We start from the raw sequence: 14,079 nt of genomic DNA, 5'->3' as shown, positions 1-14,079 counted from the left end.
GTATTATTTGTTGAAACTGTACTTCTGATTTGATTTGAAACTGTCTCATTGCTATATGTTTATCAATAAAACTTTGAAAAGAAAAAAAATAAAGTCAAACAAAATGGTAAGTTCTTTAAATTTATCTTATCATAATTAGTAATACTGTTTATGAGGTCTACAAAGTCACTCTTATTCTACAGAAACATGATTTCTGAAGTGACATTTTCTTATTCACTCAACATTTGCCCTATGACAAAATCAGTTGTGTAGTTCTGGACATATATTTACCTAAGTCCATATTTGTTTACTTGTGAAATGGGAATGGTGGTATTATTCCTCTTTGGTGTCACTATGCCCTGTATCCTGGCTCTTTGGAAGTGTTCAATGAATGCTGGTTTTGCTTTTCATTTCCATGTGCTCCCCATGTGTCAGGCACCACATTGTGTTCTAACAAAATAAAATACACAAAAATAGTCTTGGTCCTGAAAGTTCATCATTTCATAGGGAAAGTAGGGATAACTTGTGCCCACAGAGAGAGGGTAGTCTAGAGTCTGAGAAGTCAACAGGCAGTAGAGTTTCTAGAAATGCTGCAATAAAATCTACATATTTTTGCTCTCTGATGCAATGATTATACATTGACAAATTTATTGAAGAAAGTAGACATCTACTAAATGACTTTTTATGGGCTAGTCACTGATTTATATGTACATTTTAGTTAATATTGCTGAGTACTAAGCATAATTCCTAATGCTCATATTATGTTAGAAGTAGCAAAATTGAACTGGGCAGATAGCTCAGTGGTCTAAGCACCTGCCTGGCAAGCACAAGGACCCAGGTTTGATCCCTGGTACCACATGATGCACTGGCACAGAACTCTGGGCGTGCTGTGCCATTGAAACCAGGTGTGGTGGTACATGCCTGTAATTGTCGTGCTGGGGAGGCTGAGACAGGAGGATCCCTATTAGTCTGAGCTGTGTAGTGAGACCCTGTACCTAATAAATAAATAAATAATTAAAAAATAAGTAGCAAAATAATCCTTATATAAGTGTCCTTTTGTTAAGGACATAAATGCCCTTTTATCTCATGGAAGTGACCTTTGGCATAGCTCCCTCACTCGTATTTGTCATCATATTGTAGCTCTTGGCTAATAAAATAAAGCAAAAGAGAGAAAGCAGGCAAGAGACACAAGGACTAGAAAGAAAAAACAATACCTAATACAATCTCTGACAACATGATCCCAGGGAATATTACAAAAGCTTGTAAGTGAATTTACCAAGGTACAGGATATAAATTAATACATAAAATTCAATTATATTTCTATATACAATACTGGCAAACAACTGGAAAATAAAATTAAAAATTTCAAATCATGCAGGGCATGGTGGCACATGCCTACAAGCCTAGCTACTTGGACGGCTGAGGCAGGAGTTCTTGCATTCAGGGCCAACCTAGGCAACTTTAGACCTTATCTCAAAATAAAAGGATTGGGGATATAGCTCAGTGCACCTTGGATTCACACCTCAGTGCTGTATATAAAAAAATCATGAAACTAACACCCAAATCCAGAAAATAATACTTCTACATTAATTTAATAGCATAAATATAAGGTCTGTATGTTAACACGGAAAGATATCAATGAATACTTGGTGTTAAGATACTGATTCTTCCCAATTTTATCTACACATTCAATGTATCTCAATCAACATCCCAGTAGGAATTTTTATGAAAACTCACATACAGATTCTAAAAATTTGAAAAGGAGAACAACTGAGATTGCTAATGCAGAAGACAATGACTAAATTTGGAGGACTCACACCACTTACTTTTAAATACTATTTATAAAGTTATAGTAATCAATGTCAATGTATTATTAATAAAAGAATAAACATATGGATCAATGTATTATTAATAAAAGAATAAACATATGGATCAATAGAAAGATTAATATATACAGAGATTCACACACATATGATCAGCTGATCTAAAACATTTTAAATGACAAATAGTTGTACAGATTTGAGAGGCATGACAGTAATATACCCCATGATGATTAAATCAAATTAATCAAAATACAAAGTACCTCACTTACTTAACATTTTTTTGTGAAAACACCGAAAATCTACTTTTAGCAATTTTGAATTATACAACACATTATTAACCATCATCATCATGTTGTATACAAAATTATTAAAATTTATTCATACTGACTGAAGTTTTGCATGCTTCAATAGTTAACTGATTCTTGGTAAAGATACAAAGATAATTTAAGAAGAAAGGATAGATTTTTTTCAGCAAAAGCTGCTACAATAATTGGACATGCATATGTCTTTCCTCCCCAAAAGAGCTTTCACTCACACTTCATACTCTATGCAAAAATGAACTCAAAATAGATATTTAAATTTAAAATGCAAAATTATAAAATGTCTTGGGTTGGGAATATAATTTTGAGCTAGAGTACATGTCTTGCAGGCATGAGAATCTGGATCATCCTGGCACTGAAAAAAAATTATAAAACTTCTAGAAATAAACATGGAAAATGTTTTGGGGCCTTTAGTTAGGCAAATAGTTATCAGGTATCATACCAAAAGTATGACCCATAAAAGAAAAACATTGATATTGGACTTCACTAAAATTAAAAACTTTGTTCTGCAAAAGTCATTGTTTATTAAATAAAAAAGATAAGCTAGAGGCTTTGTGAAAACATTTATAAATCATAATTTTTAGCAAAGGACTTATGTATATGTAAAGAAGTCTTAAAATTCAATAATATTAGGAAACTACTTAACTGAAAATGAACAAATTTGAATAATAATTTCAATAAGAAATATTAGGATGCCTATAAACAGATTCTCACTAATAATCAATGAAATGACAACCAAAACCATAGTGATATACAATTACATAGGTACTAGAATGGCACAAACAAGCAAAACTAAGTACTGGTGAGTAGAAGGAATAACTGGAATCCTCATATTGTTGTTGGGAGTTAAAATATTACCCTCATTTTTGAAAAGAGTTTTATAACTTTCTTTTTTTTTTTTGTATTTTAGGGAAGGGTGTACAGGGTGTTCAGGGTCTCAGTACTAGATCAGACTCCTAGTGATTTACCTGTTTACAGCCTCCCAAGAGCTGGGACTACAGGTGTATGCCACAATGCCCAGCCTCAACTGCCATCTCAGAATGCCCTGGGGGCAGGGCCTGTATGGTAGTCCTGGGGATCAAACCCCTGGCCCTGGCACCTGCTTGCAGGTGCTTTAATCCGCTGAGCTATTTGACCAGCCTTTTCTTTTTTTTGAGTTTGATTATTTTTTAAGACCAAAAATAAGCAAAAATTTTGTTTACTGAAAACAAACATAATATTTGTAATAATTTTTACCCATGACAGACTGGATCTTACCATGAACACTGTGTTGATACTAGTGGACATGAAAGGAATAAATGTTTCTAAAATACTGTTATAGAGATAAGCAATGTTAATGTAAGTTCTTTATTTACATTAAAATCTGTTTCACTTTGCTGGTGTGATCAAACCTTAAAGGTAATCCCAAAGGATAAAGCAGAATGTAAGAACAGATATTTATTTATTTATTTATTTATTCATTTATTTATTTATTTGGTGGAACTGGGGATTGAACTCAGGCCCTTGTGCTTGCCAGGGAAGCGATTATTCCACTGAGCCATCTCCCTGGCCTCTTCAGCTATTTAGATACCAGACAAAGAATCAATTGGATACAATTCATAAACCTTCAAGATAGTTTTCAGCTAGGTTTTTGTTTGTTTGTTTTGTTTTTGCAGTACCGGGAACTGAACTTGGAGTCTTATGCATGCCAGTCAGGCGTATATGATGCAGAGCTCTCTCCCTGGCCCTTGAAAATAGTTTTCTAAAGTTGAGAAAACTACATTTAGGTATTATCTGGTAGTCTATTTAAAGTAAACCAACTTAATAACTGGATGTTACACTATTGTGTCTGCATGAATGAAAGTATCATGAACATAGACACATTTTAAGTAGAAGACTGACATTCCAAGTCATGCTGTTTGATTTTATATATAAAAAAGGAATCTCTCACTTTTAAAAATTGTTGAAGAACTTCATAATAGATTCTTAAGTATACTAATTTCTGTGAGGTCTAGCAATTGAATAAACTTGAAAGTAGAACTAAAATTCTACTAATAACCATTTTATTTATATTACTTAGAAAAATATATATGCATGCATGCAAACAGTAAACACCCTTTTCTGCCAACAAGACTGAACAGAAAATAGCAGCACACAAAGACTATCGTGGAATGTGACTGAACACTTGACAACTAGATTAGCTGGATCAAATCATACTGCAGTCCTCTGTAATTCTCAGAGTCACTCATACCTTGCAGAAGCTGTAAGTGATTAGGTTCCCTAATGAGGATACATTTTTATAAATTTTTTATAATCAAGTTACTGAACATGAAAGTTACAACTTTGGAAAGGACATGTGACCTATATTTTTTCCTCTATGATCTACAAACATAAGGATATTTTCTGCCAGACATACGAAAAAAAGTTTAGTGCTGAACAAAAATTAGAAATTGCTCAAAACTTTCTGCTTAAACCAAACCACTTTAACAAGTATAAGTTTATACTGTTGGCCCCAGTCATCCTATACTGATAACTTCTTATGACACTAAATATATTAAGATGTCACAATTCTATGATTAGGTATTTACCCAAGAAAAATGAAAGTTTATATTCATAAAAAAACCAAAAAATGTTTTCAGTACTTTATTCCTAAGGTCAAAAGTGGGAGTAATATGAATGTCTTTTAGTGAATGAATGAATAAACTAAATGCTCCTTAGTGCAAGAATAGCTACGATACACCACATAGCATGGATAAATCTCCCTTATGCTAAAAGAATCTATTCCCAACAGACTGTTCTCTGCTTGACTCTTTCCATATGACAGTTTTTGGAACAAGCAAATTATATTGATGGACAACAGGCCAATGGCTGTTCTGGTTAAGGACAGAGAAAGTTACTACAAAGGATAACATACAGAATTTTTAGAAGTTATAAGAATCTTGATTATGGTGGTAGATATACAATTCTATGCATTTGTCAAAACTTGTAAAACCATAAGCTGAAAGAATTACACTCTATGTAAATTTAAAAAATACATGCTTTAAAATTACTATTTGACTGGTCTGTTCTTTTCTGTTAAAAGTAAAACTTACTCCAAGACTGCTGGTTCATGCCAGATTCATAGGTTGGAAAAGCACTTAATAGGGAAACTGGTATAATTCCTAAGTCAAAGCAGAAATTTTTCTCTTTTTTTTCTTTGTTAGCAGATTTTTAAAAAATTAATTTTACTGAGAAACAAATAGAAATTTTTCTTATAGGCCTATTGGGTGTTTCTGCTTGAGGATCACTAGCAATGGAATGGCACTCTCTGAGAATGAATATTTTGTGATGCTACCTAATTGGTTCCCTTTGTTTTCCCTATTTCTTCTGTGTATATGTGGTACTGGAAATTGAACCTAGGACTTTTTCATTGAGCTACATCCCCAGCCCTTTTTATTTTAAGACATTGTCTTGTGAAAGTTGCCCAGTCTGGCTTCAAGTTTACAATCCTCTTGCTTCAGCCTCCTAGAGTGTTGGAATTATAGATGTGTGCTTCTATGCCTAAAGTATTTCTTCAGTTAAAGTTGGCTTCCCTAACACTGGTCCCTACTGGTCCTATACAATTCCTTGAGGTACAAATATTAGTTTATCCTTTTCACCTTAGTGGTGGCAGATCGCTGCAGAAAAAGGGACAGCTTTAAGCCACTCAGTCAGTATCATCTCCTGGACCTGTAGTCTACAAAATCCTGGACTACCCCGAACCATGAGATGTCATCTGGTCTGGGGTCCAAACTTATAAATGCTTGGGCCATACTGTAGGTCTCTTAAAGAAGGACAACACATTCCCAGGGCACTCTCCCAAGGAAAACTGAGACAGATATTCTCAGTCATTCTTTCCTTCATCAGAAAGCTCCTTTTACATGAATTCATCTTTTCTTCCAATTCTATTATGGCTTATACAATGAACAAAATCCATACATTGATGGAAAAACCCTTGAATAAAATTCAAGTTGGCCATGCTACAGCTCATTCCCAATGGAAGCAGGTTTAGCCACTGGGTCCACCTGACTGAGAAGGGATCCATTCCAGATAAGAGCACCCTGAACATAGCCAGGTGTCATCTTACCTGTTTGAAGTTGCCATTTTTCCTCTGTTCCCAGTCCATCATGTCATGAAAGATGGGAATCATGATATTCCTCACTTCTGGCTGTGGGACCAGTGTCACACCCAGAAAGGGACCAATCATTCCCGGGATAAAGTGGATCTTATGTTCACCTAAACAATAAAGCCCAAAAGATATTAATAATCCTGAATTTTTTCCTTTTATAGAAGATTCAAAAGTAGGATCACAGACTTATACTGGAAGCTTCTGAGAGTAAAGTTCTTTCTTACAGTTTTCTGAGATATCCTCTCTCAGCTTTTTGGTGGTATACAAACTCCTTCACAGACTTTTTTTATATTTTGAGACAGGGTCTTGTTAAATTGCTAAATTGCACAGGTTGGACTCAAATTTATTTATCTAATTTTAATTTTAAATTAATTTTATTGAGAAACAAATTAGCAATGAGACAGTTTCAAAACAGGTTAGAAGGATAGTTACAATAATTAATATATTGTATATTGTCTTCATAGTAGTTATTCATAGCACAGATGCAGACATGATATCCTGTCTAAATACTATTAGTACAAATCTTTCTTCTCATTGAATTAAGAGAAAGCTGTATATCTATCCTAAGTATTTTGTATATACACATACAAAATGGTCCTTCATTTATATCCCCTTTTTTTGTTTGGTTTTGTCAGAGATGGGTATTCCATTGCCATTTAAATATTATAATTGCATGAATTCAGCAAAATAATCCAATATAGTCCATTAGTTCATAGTAGTAGTGGGTTATATGTAGGACTGGCAATGCCAGAAGTTGACTTGAGTCTTTTACAACTCAGCATATTAATATGGCTTTACTCTTTATACCTCGTTTTTATACTTTTCTGCTGGATGGTTAAGACTAAGATAAAGCAAGACCTATGTAACAAGAAATGTACCTTTGTATCTGACAAGGTCAGTCAAATCTCCTCAGGATTTATCCTGAAACCCTGTACCGTAGTTTGTAGATCTTTTGTCAGTGTCAGCCATTTGGATGAGTCACAGCCATTGATTGACCACTTCACTCTCTGTGAAAGCCTGAGAGAATGTTTTTTCTCTAGGTGACTCTCCTTAGGTGCACTGTACACCATTGATCACTTTCCTCTGTGGCCCCATAATCTCCTTGATCAGAAAATTTGGGACACCACTGAGTTACAGGATGTTATAGCCAGGTTCTCTTATGTCCTGTGGACTCAAATTTATGATCCACCTGCCTCAGCCTCCTAGAATGTTGGGATTATAAGGATATAGCAACATGGCCAGCTCCTCTTGCTTTTGAGAGTTTATAGACAAAAATTGTGCCAGCTCAGTGAAAGCAATGTTTAACTACAACAACATGCTTTTCTAAAGAATGTCCTGGCAAGTTCCACAAACTACCTAAAATCTTTAGAATAAAGTTTATTATTTTAGCCAGAATTGGATTGCTGGGAACTTGTACTAATTTCAGATGTTCTAGTCATAGCATTTTGTTTCAATAAAAGAGGATCCATATTTTCTGTTTGCAAGGTGTTTTATTTTGTTTTTTTTTCCCCCAGTACTGGGTATTGAACTCAGGACCTTGTGCTTGCCAGGCAAGCACCTATTCTACTGAGCTATCTCCCTGGCCCACTTTTTTTTTTTTGGCTGGCTCAGAATGCCTTCAGGGCAGGTTTGGCTGGCTTGAGTTCTGGGGATTGAACCACAGCAATCTCAGGCTGACTGCTTTGTTGAAGCAGCCACTTAAATAACTGAGCTAAGGGGCAGGCCCCCCATATTTTTTGTTTAAACACAATACATTCTCCCTGGGGTTTCTATCTTTAGCCCAGACACATTTTAGTGATGAGGATATCAAGTTTCTAATCCAGGTCCAGAGATCTGAAATATATGGCCTTTTCAATGCCGGTTTTCATGAATGCCTTCTGAGCTGCATAACCTTGGCAGACTGGCTAGACTCTCTTTTTCCCACTTTAACAACTCTGTCCTAATGGTAGTAGATCTACTCAGCAGATCAGCACATTCCTCAGTGTCCTTTATGAGGCCTTCCCATGGGACATTAGCAATGTGCATTTTGTTCTGTCTGGGCTGCCACCTGGGGAGTGCTCCTAAAAGTCAAGTCTAGCCCTGAGGACCACAGAGTAGGACTCTTATCCTCCTTGAAGCATGGAACAAAGATTTATTTTCAGAGTTCTGCTTAGTACTTCACACTAAGGAAGATACAAACTATAGACCTATGAGTAATTGCTTTAGCCAAGTAATGCTAGTTTTCAAGCCCTAGAGAATATCACTGCTACCAAAATCAATAAAGAAGAAAAAAAATTTTTTTACCAGATACACAGAGCATCTTTTATATTTCTTCTACACAAATTTGATTTTGTACATTCAAAGCTTGGCACCTGTACAGCTGCCAGTCTCTTGTGCTTTTGAGAATGTCAGGGTCAATTTCATTTCAGTATTAAAAACCATAAGCCATAAGCAAAGTATGTTGGATGCAGGGAATAAGAGATATTAAAGCTGGAAAGTATACTGGGGAAAAACATTCCCATTCAGGGACTGAAGGCCCTACTGCTAGAAGGGAAAAAAAAATGTCTCATACCTTGCTTGCTCCCTCTAGGTTAGGAGTGGGGATGGCTAATAGGTGACTGTAAGACCTCATGACCATAATTCCTATAGCTTCAGGATGTGAGCTTAGCTAAAGCAGACTTCACACATGGATTTTTTTTTTTTTTTTTTTTTTTTTTTTAGTAGAAGGTCTACAGGGTCTTCAGGGCCTTACTACATAGATCAGACTCATAGTGATTCTCCTGTTTTCAGCCTCCCAAGTGCTGGGATTACAGGGGCGCACCACCACACCCAGTCTCAATTGCCATCTCAGTGTGCCCTGGGGATGGGGTCAGCATGGCACTCTGGGGATCAAACCTCAGCCACTATGCTCTGCCAAAGCAGGCACTTTAGTCTGCTAGGGCAGGTAATTTGCATTATAATATAAGGTGGGAAGAGAAGCTAGCTGCTTGAGCTGCTGCTACTTCTCTTTTTGCACTCTTGCTGTTTGCTACCACCATGAAAGGTTGCCCTCTGCCATGTGCCGCTCTGCCTTGGAGCCAGCTGAATATGGACTGAAACCTCCAGTAACTGTGAGCTAAATAAACCTTTCCTTCCTTCATTTTGAGTGTCAGGTATTTGTCTCAGCAAGGAAAGAAGAGTAACTAAGGCAACAAGAGACCTATGAAGTGCTTTAAACTTTATTAAGATGAATAGCTGTGCTTGCTTATGTGCTGAGTATCTCCAAGATCTATGCTTCTGAGCCTGCCACATCCAGAGTGGGACATGAAAAAAGCACAAAGTCTTACAGCATGGACTTCAGACTAGGAAAAACTACTGGAGTCATCCTCTTCTTTTATCCCTTAGTTTAGTTCTCAAGAAAGAGACTGTGCATATGTGGTAATGGGATCTTATTTTTTATCTAAACTTTCCCTGCCAAGAGCTTTATGAACATGTCCTATACCACCCATGTGAGGTATTATGATTATGTAAAGCTCTCTTGGGGCTGAATTAACATTCATAAATCCTGGGGGAAGTTAACAGTATTGGTACTTTTCATTTGTCTGTACAATATGTGGAAGGGAAAAATAGGGAGAAAAGACCTACCCAAATTCTGCCACATGCTGAACAGTTCATAAGCCATCATCACACGCATGTCACCATATCTAGAAATAATAATATCGGAGCCAGCTGTTAGTGGAAGATGATTCAGGGAGAGAAGGCTGCAAAACTTACTTCACAACTGTTTTTTTTTTCCCTAATGCTTCTCAAAATGCTACGCCAACTGGCCATAGAAAGCCTCTCATATCTGGTCCCTCAGAAAACCACCCACGTGAGAAAATTGTGAAAGATCCTGTCACAGGAGAATGAGAATTTTCTCATCTGGGCAATTGGTAGGGAGGTGAATAGGAGACATCTGTCTTACTTATCTAGAATCTTCTTCCTCTTGCCCGAAGTAAGGACTTCTAGCTGAAGGCTTGGCTGATTTATGAACAGAACTGCCAGGCTAAAGTAAGAATTCCACACCTGCGGTTGGGGGAGAAAGAGAAATATGCACAGCCTAAGTCTTTAACATTGAAGGGTGAGTTACTAAATACATCCACATAGCACAGAATCCATTTTACAATCTTAAGATCTTGATTTGTTTTCCTTTTTATATATCTTTGTAAATAAGAATTCCCCCCTCTTTCTTTCTTTCTTGACTTCTTCTGAAGCTTAACTGCATTGATAATGAACTAGAAAGCATACTCAAGGATGCTTGACTCTCAACATCTCTAACAGAGGTGCTCTCAGATCACACTATAATTACCATCAGGCTTAGATGCTGTTTCATACTTAGGATATAATACTAAAATAAAAAGCAGTGAGCACAATTTTTGGCTTTCTAGGATTGTTTCAAAGACAGTGATGGATTTCAGGAGCTCCTACCTTAAAGTCAAAGTCAGTTTCTGTGAAATTCTTGTGCAGTGCAGAGGACAGGTATTGGACAGTAGTAACTATAATACTACAAACAAAGCAACAACAATTAAAAGAGTAGTAATGACATTTGATAGCTTTGCATCAGTTGGTTATGGCCTGTGGGAAAACTTTTACAGTATAACTTGCTCTCATGTAATGTGTGATAATAAAGAGAAGACAGCATAAAATACACAGAAATCAAACCAGTGATGGAGAAATACCCCAGATTACTATATAGCACAGGATATCAGTGGGGCCTTAGTATTTTTTCTCTCTGGGCCTTATGGTTCTTTAAGTTTTTTCCTAGCTTGAGGAATAATTTCTAGCATTTCTGGTACTTTCAGTAATCTATCTATCTATCTATCTATCTATCTATCTATCTATCTATCTATTTACATAAAATCATCACTTTTAGGATTGGCTTAGAGCATAATTTTATTATTTTACTTGACAATGGTGGTTCATAGTTATTGAATTTTCATTTCTTCTCACATATTAATATTTCTATCTGATTTCAGCCCTTGGTCTAGAATATCACTCTTAATTTTAATCTGAGCATGTTACAGGGCAATGGGAAGTAACCATTCTGGAACTTCCAAGTATGGGCTGAAGGGGAAATCAATCTAAGTGGGACAGATAGGTGAGGGTTTGATTATAGTGGGTCCTGGCTATTTGGCTAAAGATTTTAGTCTACAGTGGCCACCCGGGCTTTGGTACAAAAGAAGGCTAAGTCAAAACAGTGCATTAGAAACAACAGACCACCAACAAAGGGAGTGATAAATTTGAGAAGAAAAAACATTAAAAAAGATGCTTCTGCAGGAAAGGCTGGTAATCCTGAAGGGCTCTGAATTGAGAGCACAGAAAAGAGAAACAGGTGCTGAGAGAGAAACATGAGGGATTAAAGTGGAAAATCTACTGCTTGAGAAAATATGCAAAATTATTTTAAACTACCCTACTCTGGAAAAAAGATTTTCAGTGTGTGTGTGTGTGTGTGTGTGTGTGTGTGTGTGTGTGAATCCAACAAAAAGCACAAAGTAGAAAGATAATGATGGTACCTTGGTACTATACCTAACAAATAATTTTACTATATTATACATATTGCCAACATACAAGTCAGATCAGAGGAAAGAGGCAATGGGATAGGCACTGGAGGCCAAGCAGCCTTCTCCTCAGTAGAGAAATCTCTAATGAGCCAGCCCATTATTACATGTTACCACTCTTCTGGTTTGCTAAGAGGAAGCAAAGGTTAGAAATATAAATGGGGCAGATAAGCTTGGGATAGCCTCCTGTGAACTGTGTATCAGTGAGCTGTGACTCAAGCAAGTAATTAGCACTGACAAAGGAGGCAAACATTGTTTGGCAGAAAACACAACTCAAACTAAGTGGAGGCTTTAGGCACTGCTAAACCTGTAGGGCAGCAGAGGCCAATGGGCCACTGGTTAGGCCTTCCTCAAGGACAAACATCTCTTTGGGAAGTGTTCTTTTTTTTTTTTTTTTAATTTATTTATTTATTTTGTGTGTGTGTGGCCAGCTCAGTCCACCAGGGGGCGGGGCTGGCTGGCATGTGGTGCTGGGGATTGAACTGCGGTCCCTGTGCTTTTGCTAAGCTTGTTCTAAGTAGGTGCTTTAGACCACTGAGCCATCTCACCAGCCCTGGGAAGTGTTCTTACAATACTTTCCTTTTCTGTTCTTAAAATGCTAAAATCTAGCAGACATTTAGATTCAATGTTTTCAATTTCTTTTTCTTGTCCTTGTGGTCAGTGGCTAAGCCTTGCTGGCTGTTTCTCCTAAAATATATTTGTTTTCATTTTTCTAATTTTTCTTTTTTCCCTATGGTCTTGTCTTTCACACTGTACTTGCTATCTCTCACATAAATACACTTTCCTTTGTCTGAGAAGAGCTCTATGGATGCCAGTGCAGGGCTCTTCCTTTCTTACTTGCTTGTGAGCAGTCTCATCACCATCCAGTCCCGAGGGAAGACACTCATCTTCATCAGGTTCCGGAATACACAGAAAATCTTCAAAAGGAATTCCTAGCCACAGAGAAAAACTGATGTGACACATTCACTATCACCATCAGCACAGCACACATTTCCTCAACAGGCCCTTCCTGGCATCTAGACCATGAGAGAATGGTACCTGTTATGGCTTGTATCCAGATGTCCCTCCCACCCAAAACTTCAAGCACTCCTAGGTGGGGCATTTTGGAGATAGCTGGATCTAGGACATGTGATACTGGGATTAAGGGTGTGTAGCACTAAATTAGTCCATTGAGTTGAATTAGCATAGTTCTGGGTGGCACCACCCAAAAAACATGTAGCCTGGATAGGATAAAAGTGAAAGGCAGGTCTGCTTCTGCTGCTTGTTATCTTTCACCTACCATGCTATAAATGGTTTCTCCTCTGTATGTCTCTCATCCATGACACCCTGTCTTGAACCAAGCTGATATTGTCTGAGACCTCTACAAATTATGAACTAAATCTTTCCTCCTTTAATTTGTGGGTGCCACGTATTTTGTTCCAGTAATGACAAAAGCAACTAGGACAGTACCAATGCATTAGATTTTGGTCTCCTTTGTGAGTTGTTTCTCTTAGGGGTTACATAGAATGAGTCCTGGCTATTCTTGGAGACCAAATCCAAACTAGGGAGAAAACAGAGTGCTCTATATCTGCTCAATATTTATAGCGCTCAAAGTAAAAAACATAGGACAGACTGATAGCCAGCAGAACTGGTGTCAGGCTGAATCCACAGACTTCATTCCCTGAGGCATGGCTGCTGAGTGCTTGGTTTTAAGGATATGGCTTTTTTTTTTTTTTTTATACACAGCTACTTTCTCTTAGTTCAGTGAGAAGATTTGTACTAATAGTGTTTAGACAAGATATCATGTCTGCATCTTGTACTATGAATAACTACTACAAAGACAACAATATGTAATGTATTAATTATTGTAACTGTCCTACTAACCTGTTTTGAAACTGTCTCCTTGCTATTTCTCTCAATAAAATTAATTAGAAAAAGATATTAAGAACATATTGATGGGAGAACTTTATAAATGGCAGAATAAAAACCTATGAAAATTTTTTGGGGTTATAGCTCAGTGTAGAGTATGTGCTTAACACACCCAAGGGCCTGGATTTAATTCTCAATATCAAAACAAAATACCAAAATAAAAACCCCAATATCCTATGAAAATATGCTCCTCTATGAAATCAGTAAAATAGTTAAGGCTGATTAACCAAAGGCTGGCAACAATTCAAGAAAGTGTTTACTTAGGGAAAACAGTAATCCCAGCAGGAATGGAGAACAAACATTTTAAACTTTTTCTATTCCAATCTTCTTTCTCCTCTCCTCTCCTCTCCTCTCCTCTCCTCTCCTCT

The 14,079-nt window shown here is 36.9% G+C and overlaps 1 protein-coding gene across 4 annotated transcripts in view; it reads right to left on the bottom strand.

The window, feature by feature from the left end:
• Positions 1-14,079, bottom strand: part of Dock3 (dedicator of cytokinesis 3) — an 825,219-nt gene that overhangs the window by 66,695 nt on the left and 744,445 nt on the right. For all 4 annotated transcript variants that reach the window (XM_023706273.1, XM_023706265.1, XM_023706267.1 and 1 more), the window contains 5 exons: positions 12,641-12,735; positions 10,674-10,749; positions 10,171-10,271; positions 9,852-9,910; positions 6,207-6,355 (listed from right to left, as the gene is read on the bottom strand). In XM_023706273.1, coding sequence (XP_023562041.1) covers positions 6,207-6,355; positions 9,852-9,910; positions 10,171-10,271; positions 10,674-10,749; positions 12,641-12,735 — 480 coding nt within the window. The remainder of the gene's footprint in view (positions 1-6,206; positions 6,356-9,851; positions 9,911-10,170; positions 10,272-10,673; positions 10,750-12,640; positions 12,736-14,079) is intronic.

The sequence above is a fragment of the Octodon degus genome, unplaced genomic scaffold (assembly GCF_000260255.1).
Source record: "Octodon degus isolate 3935 unplaced genomic scaffold, OctDeg1.0 scaffold00008, whole genome shotgun sequence".
NCBI classification, from domain to species: Eukaryota; Metazoa; Chordata; class Mammalia; order Rodentia; family Octodontidae; genus Octodon; species Octodon degus.
Note: the sequence above shows the minus strand (reverse complement) of the source record. Positions and strands in the feature narration are given on the sequence as shown.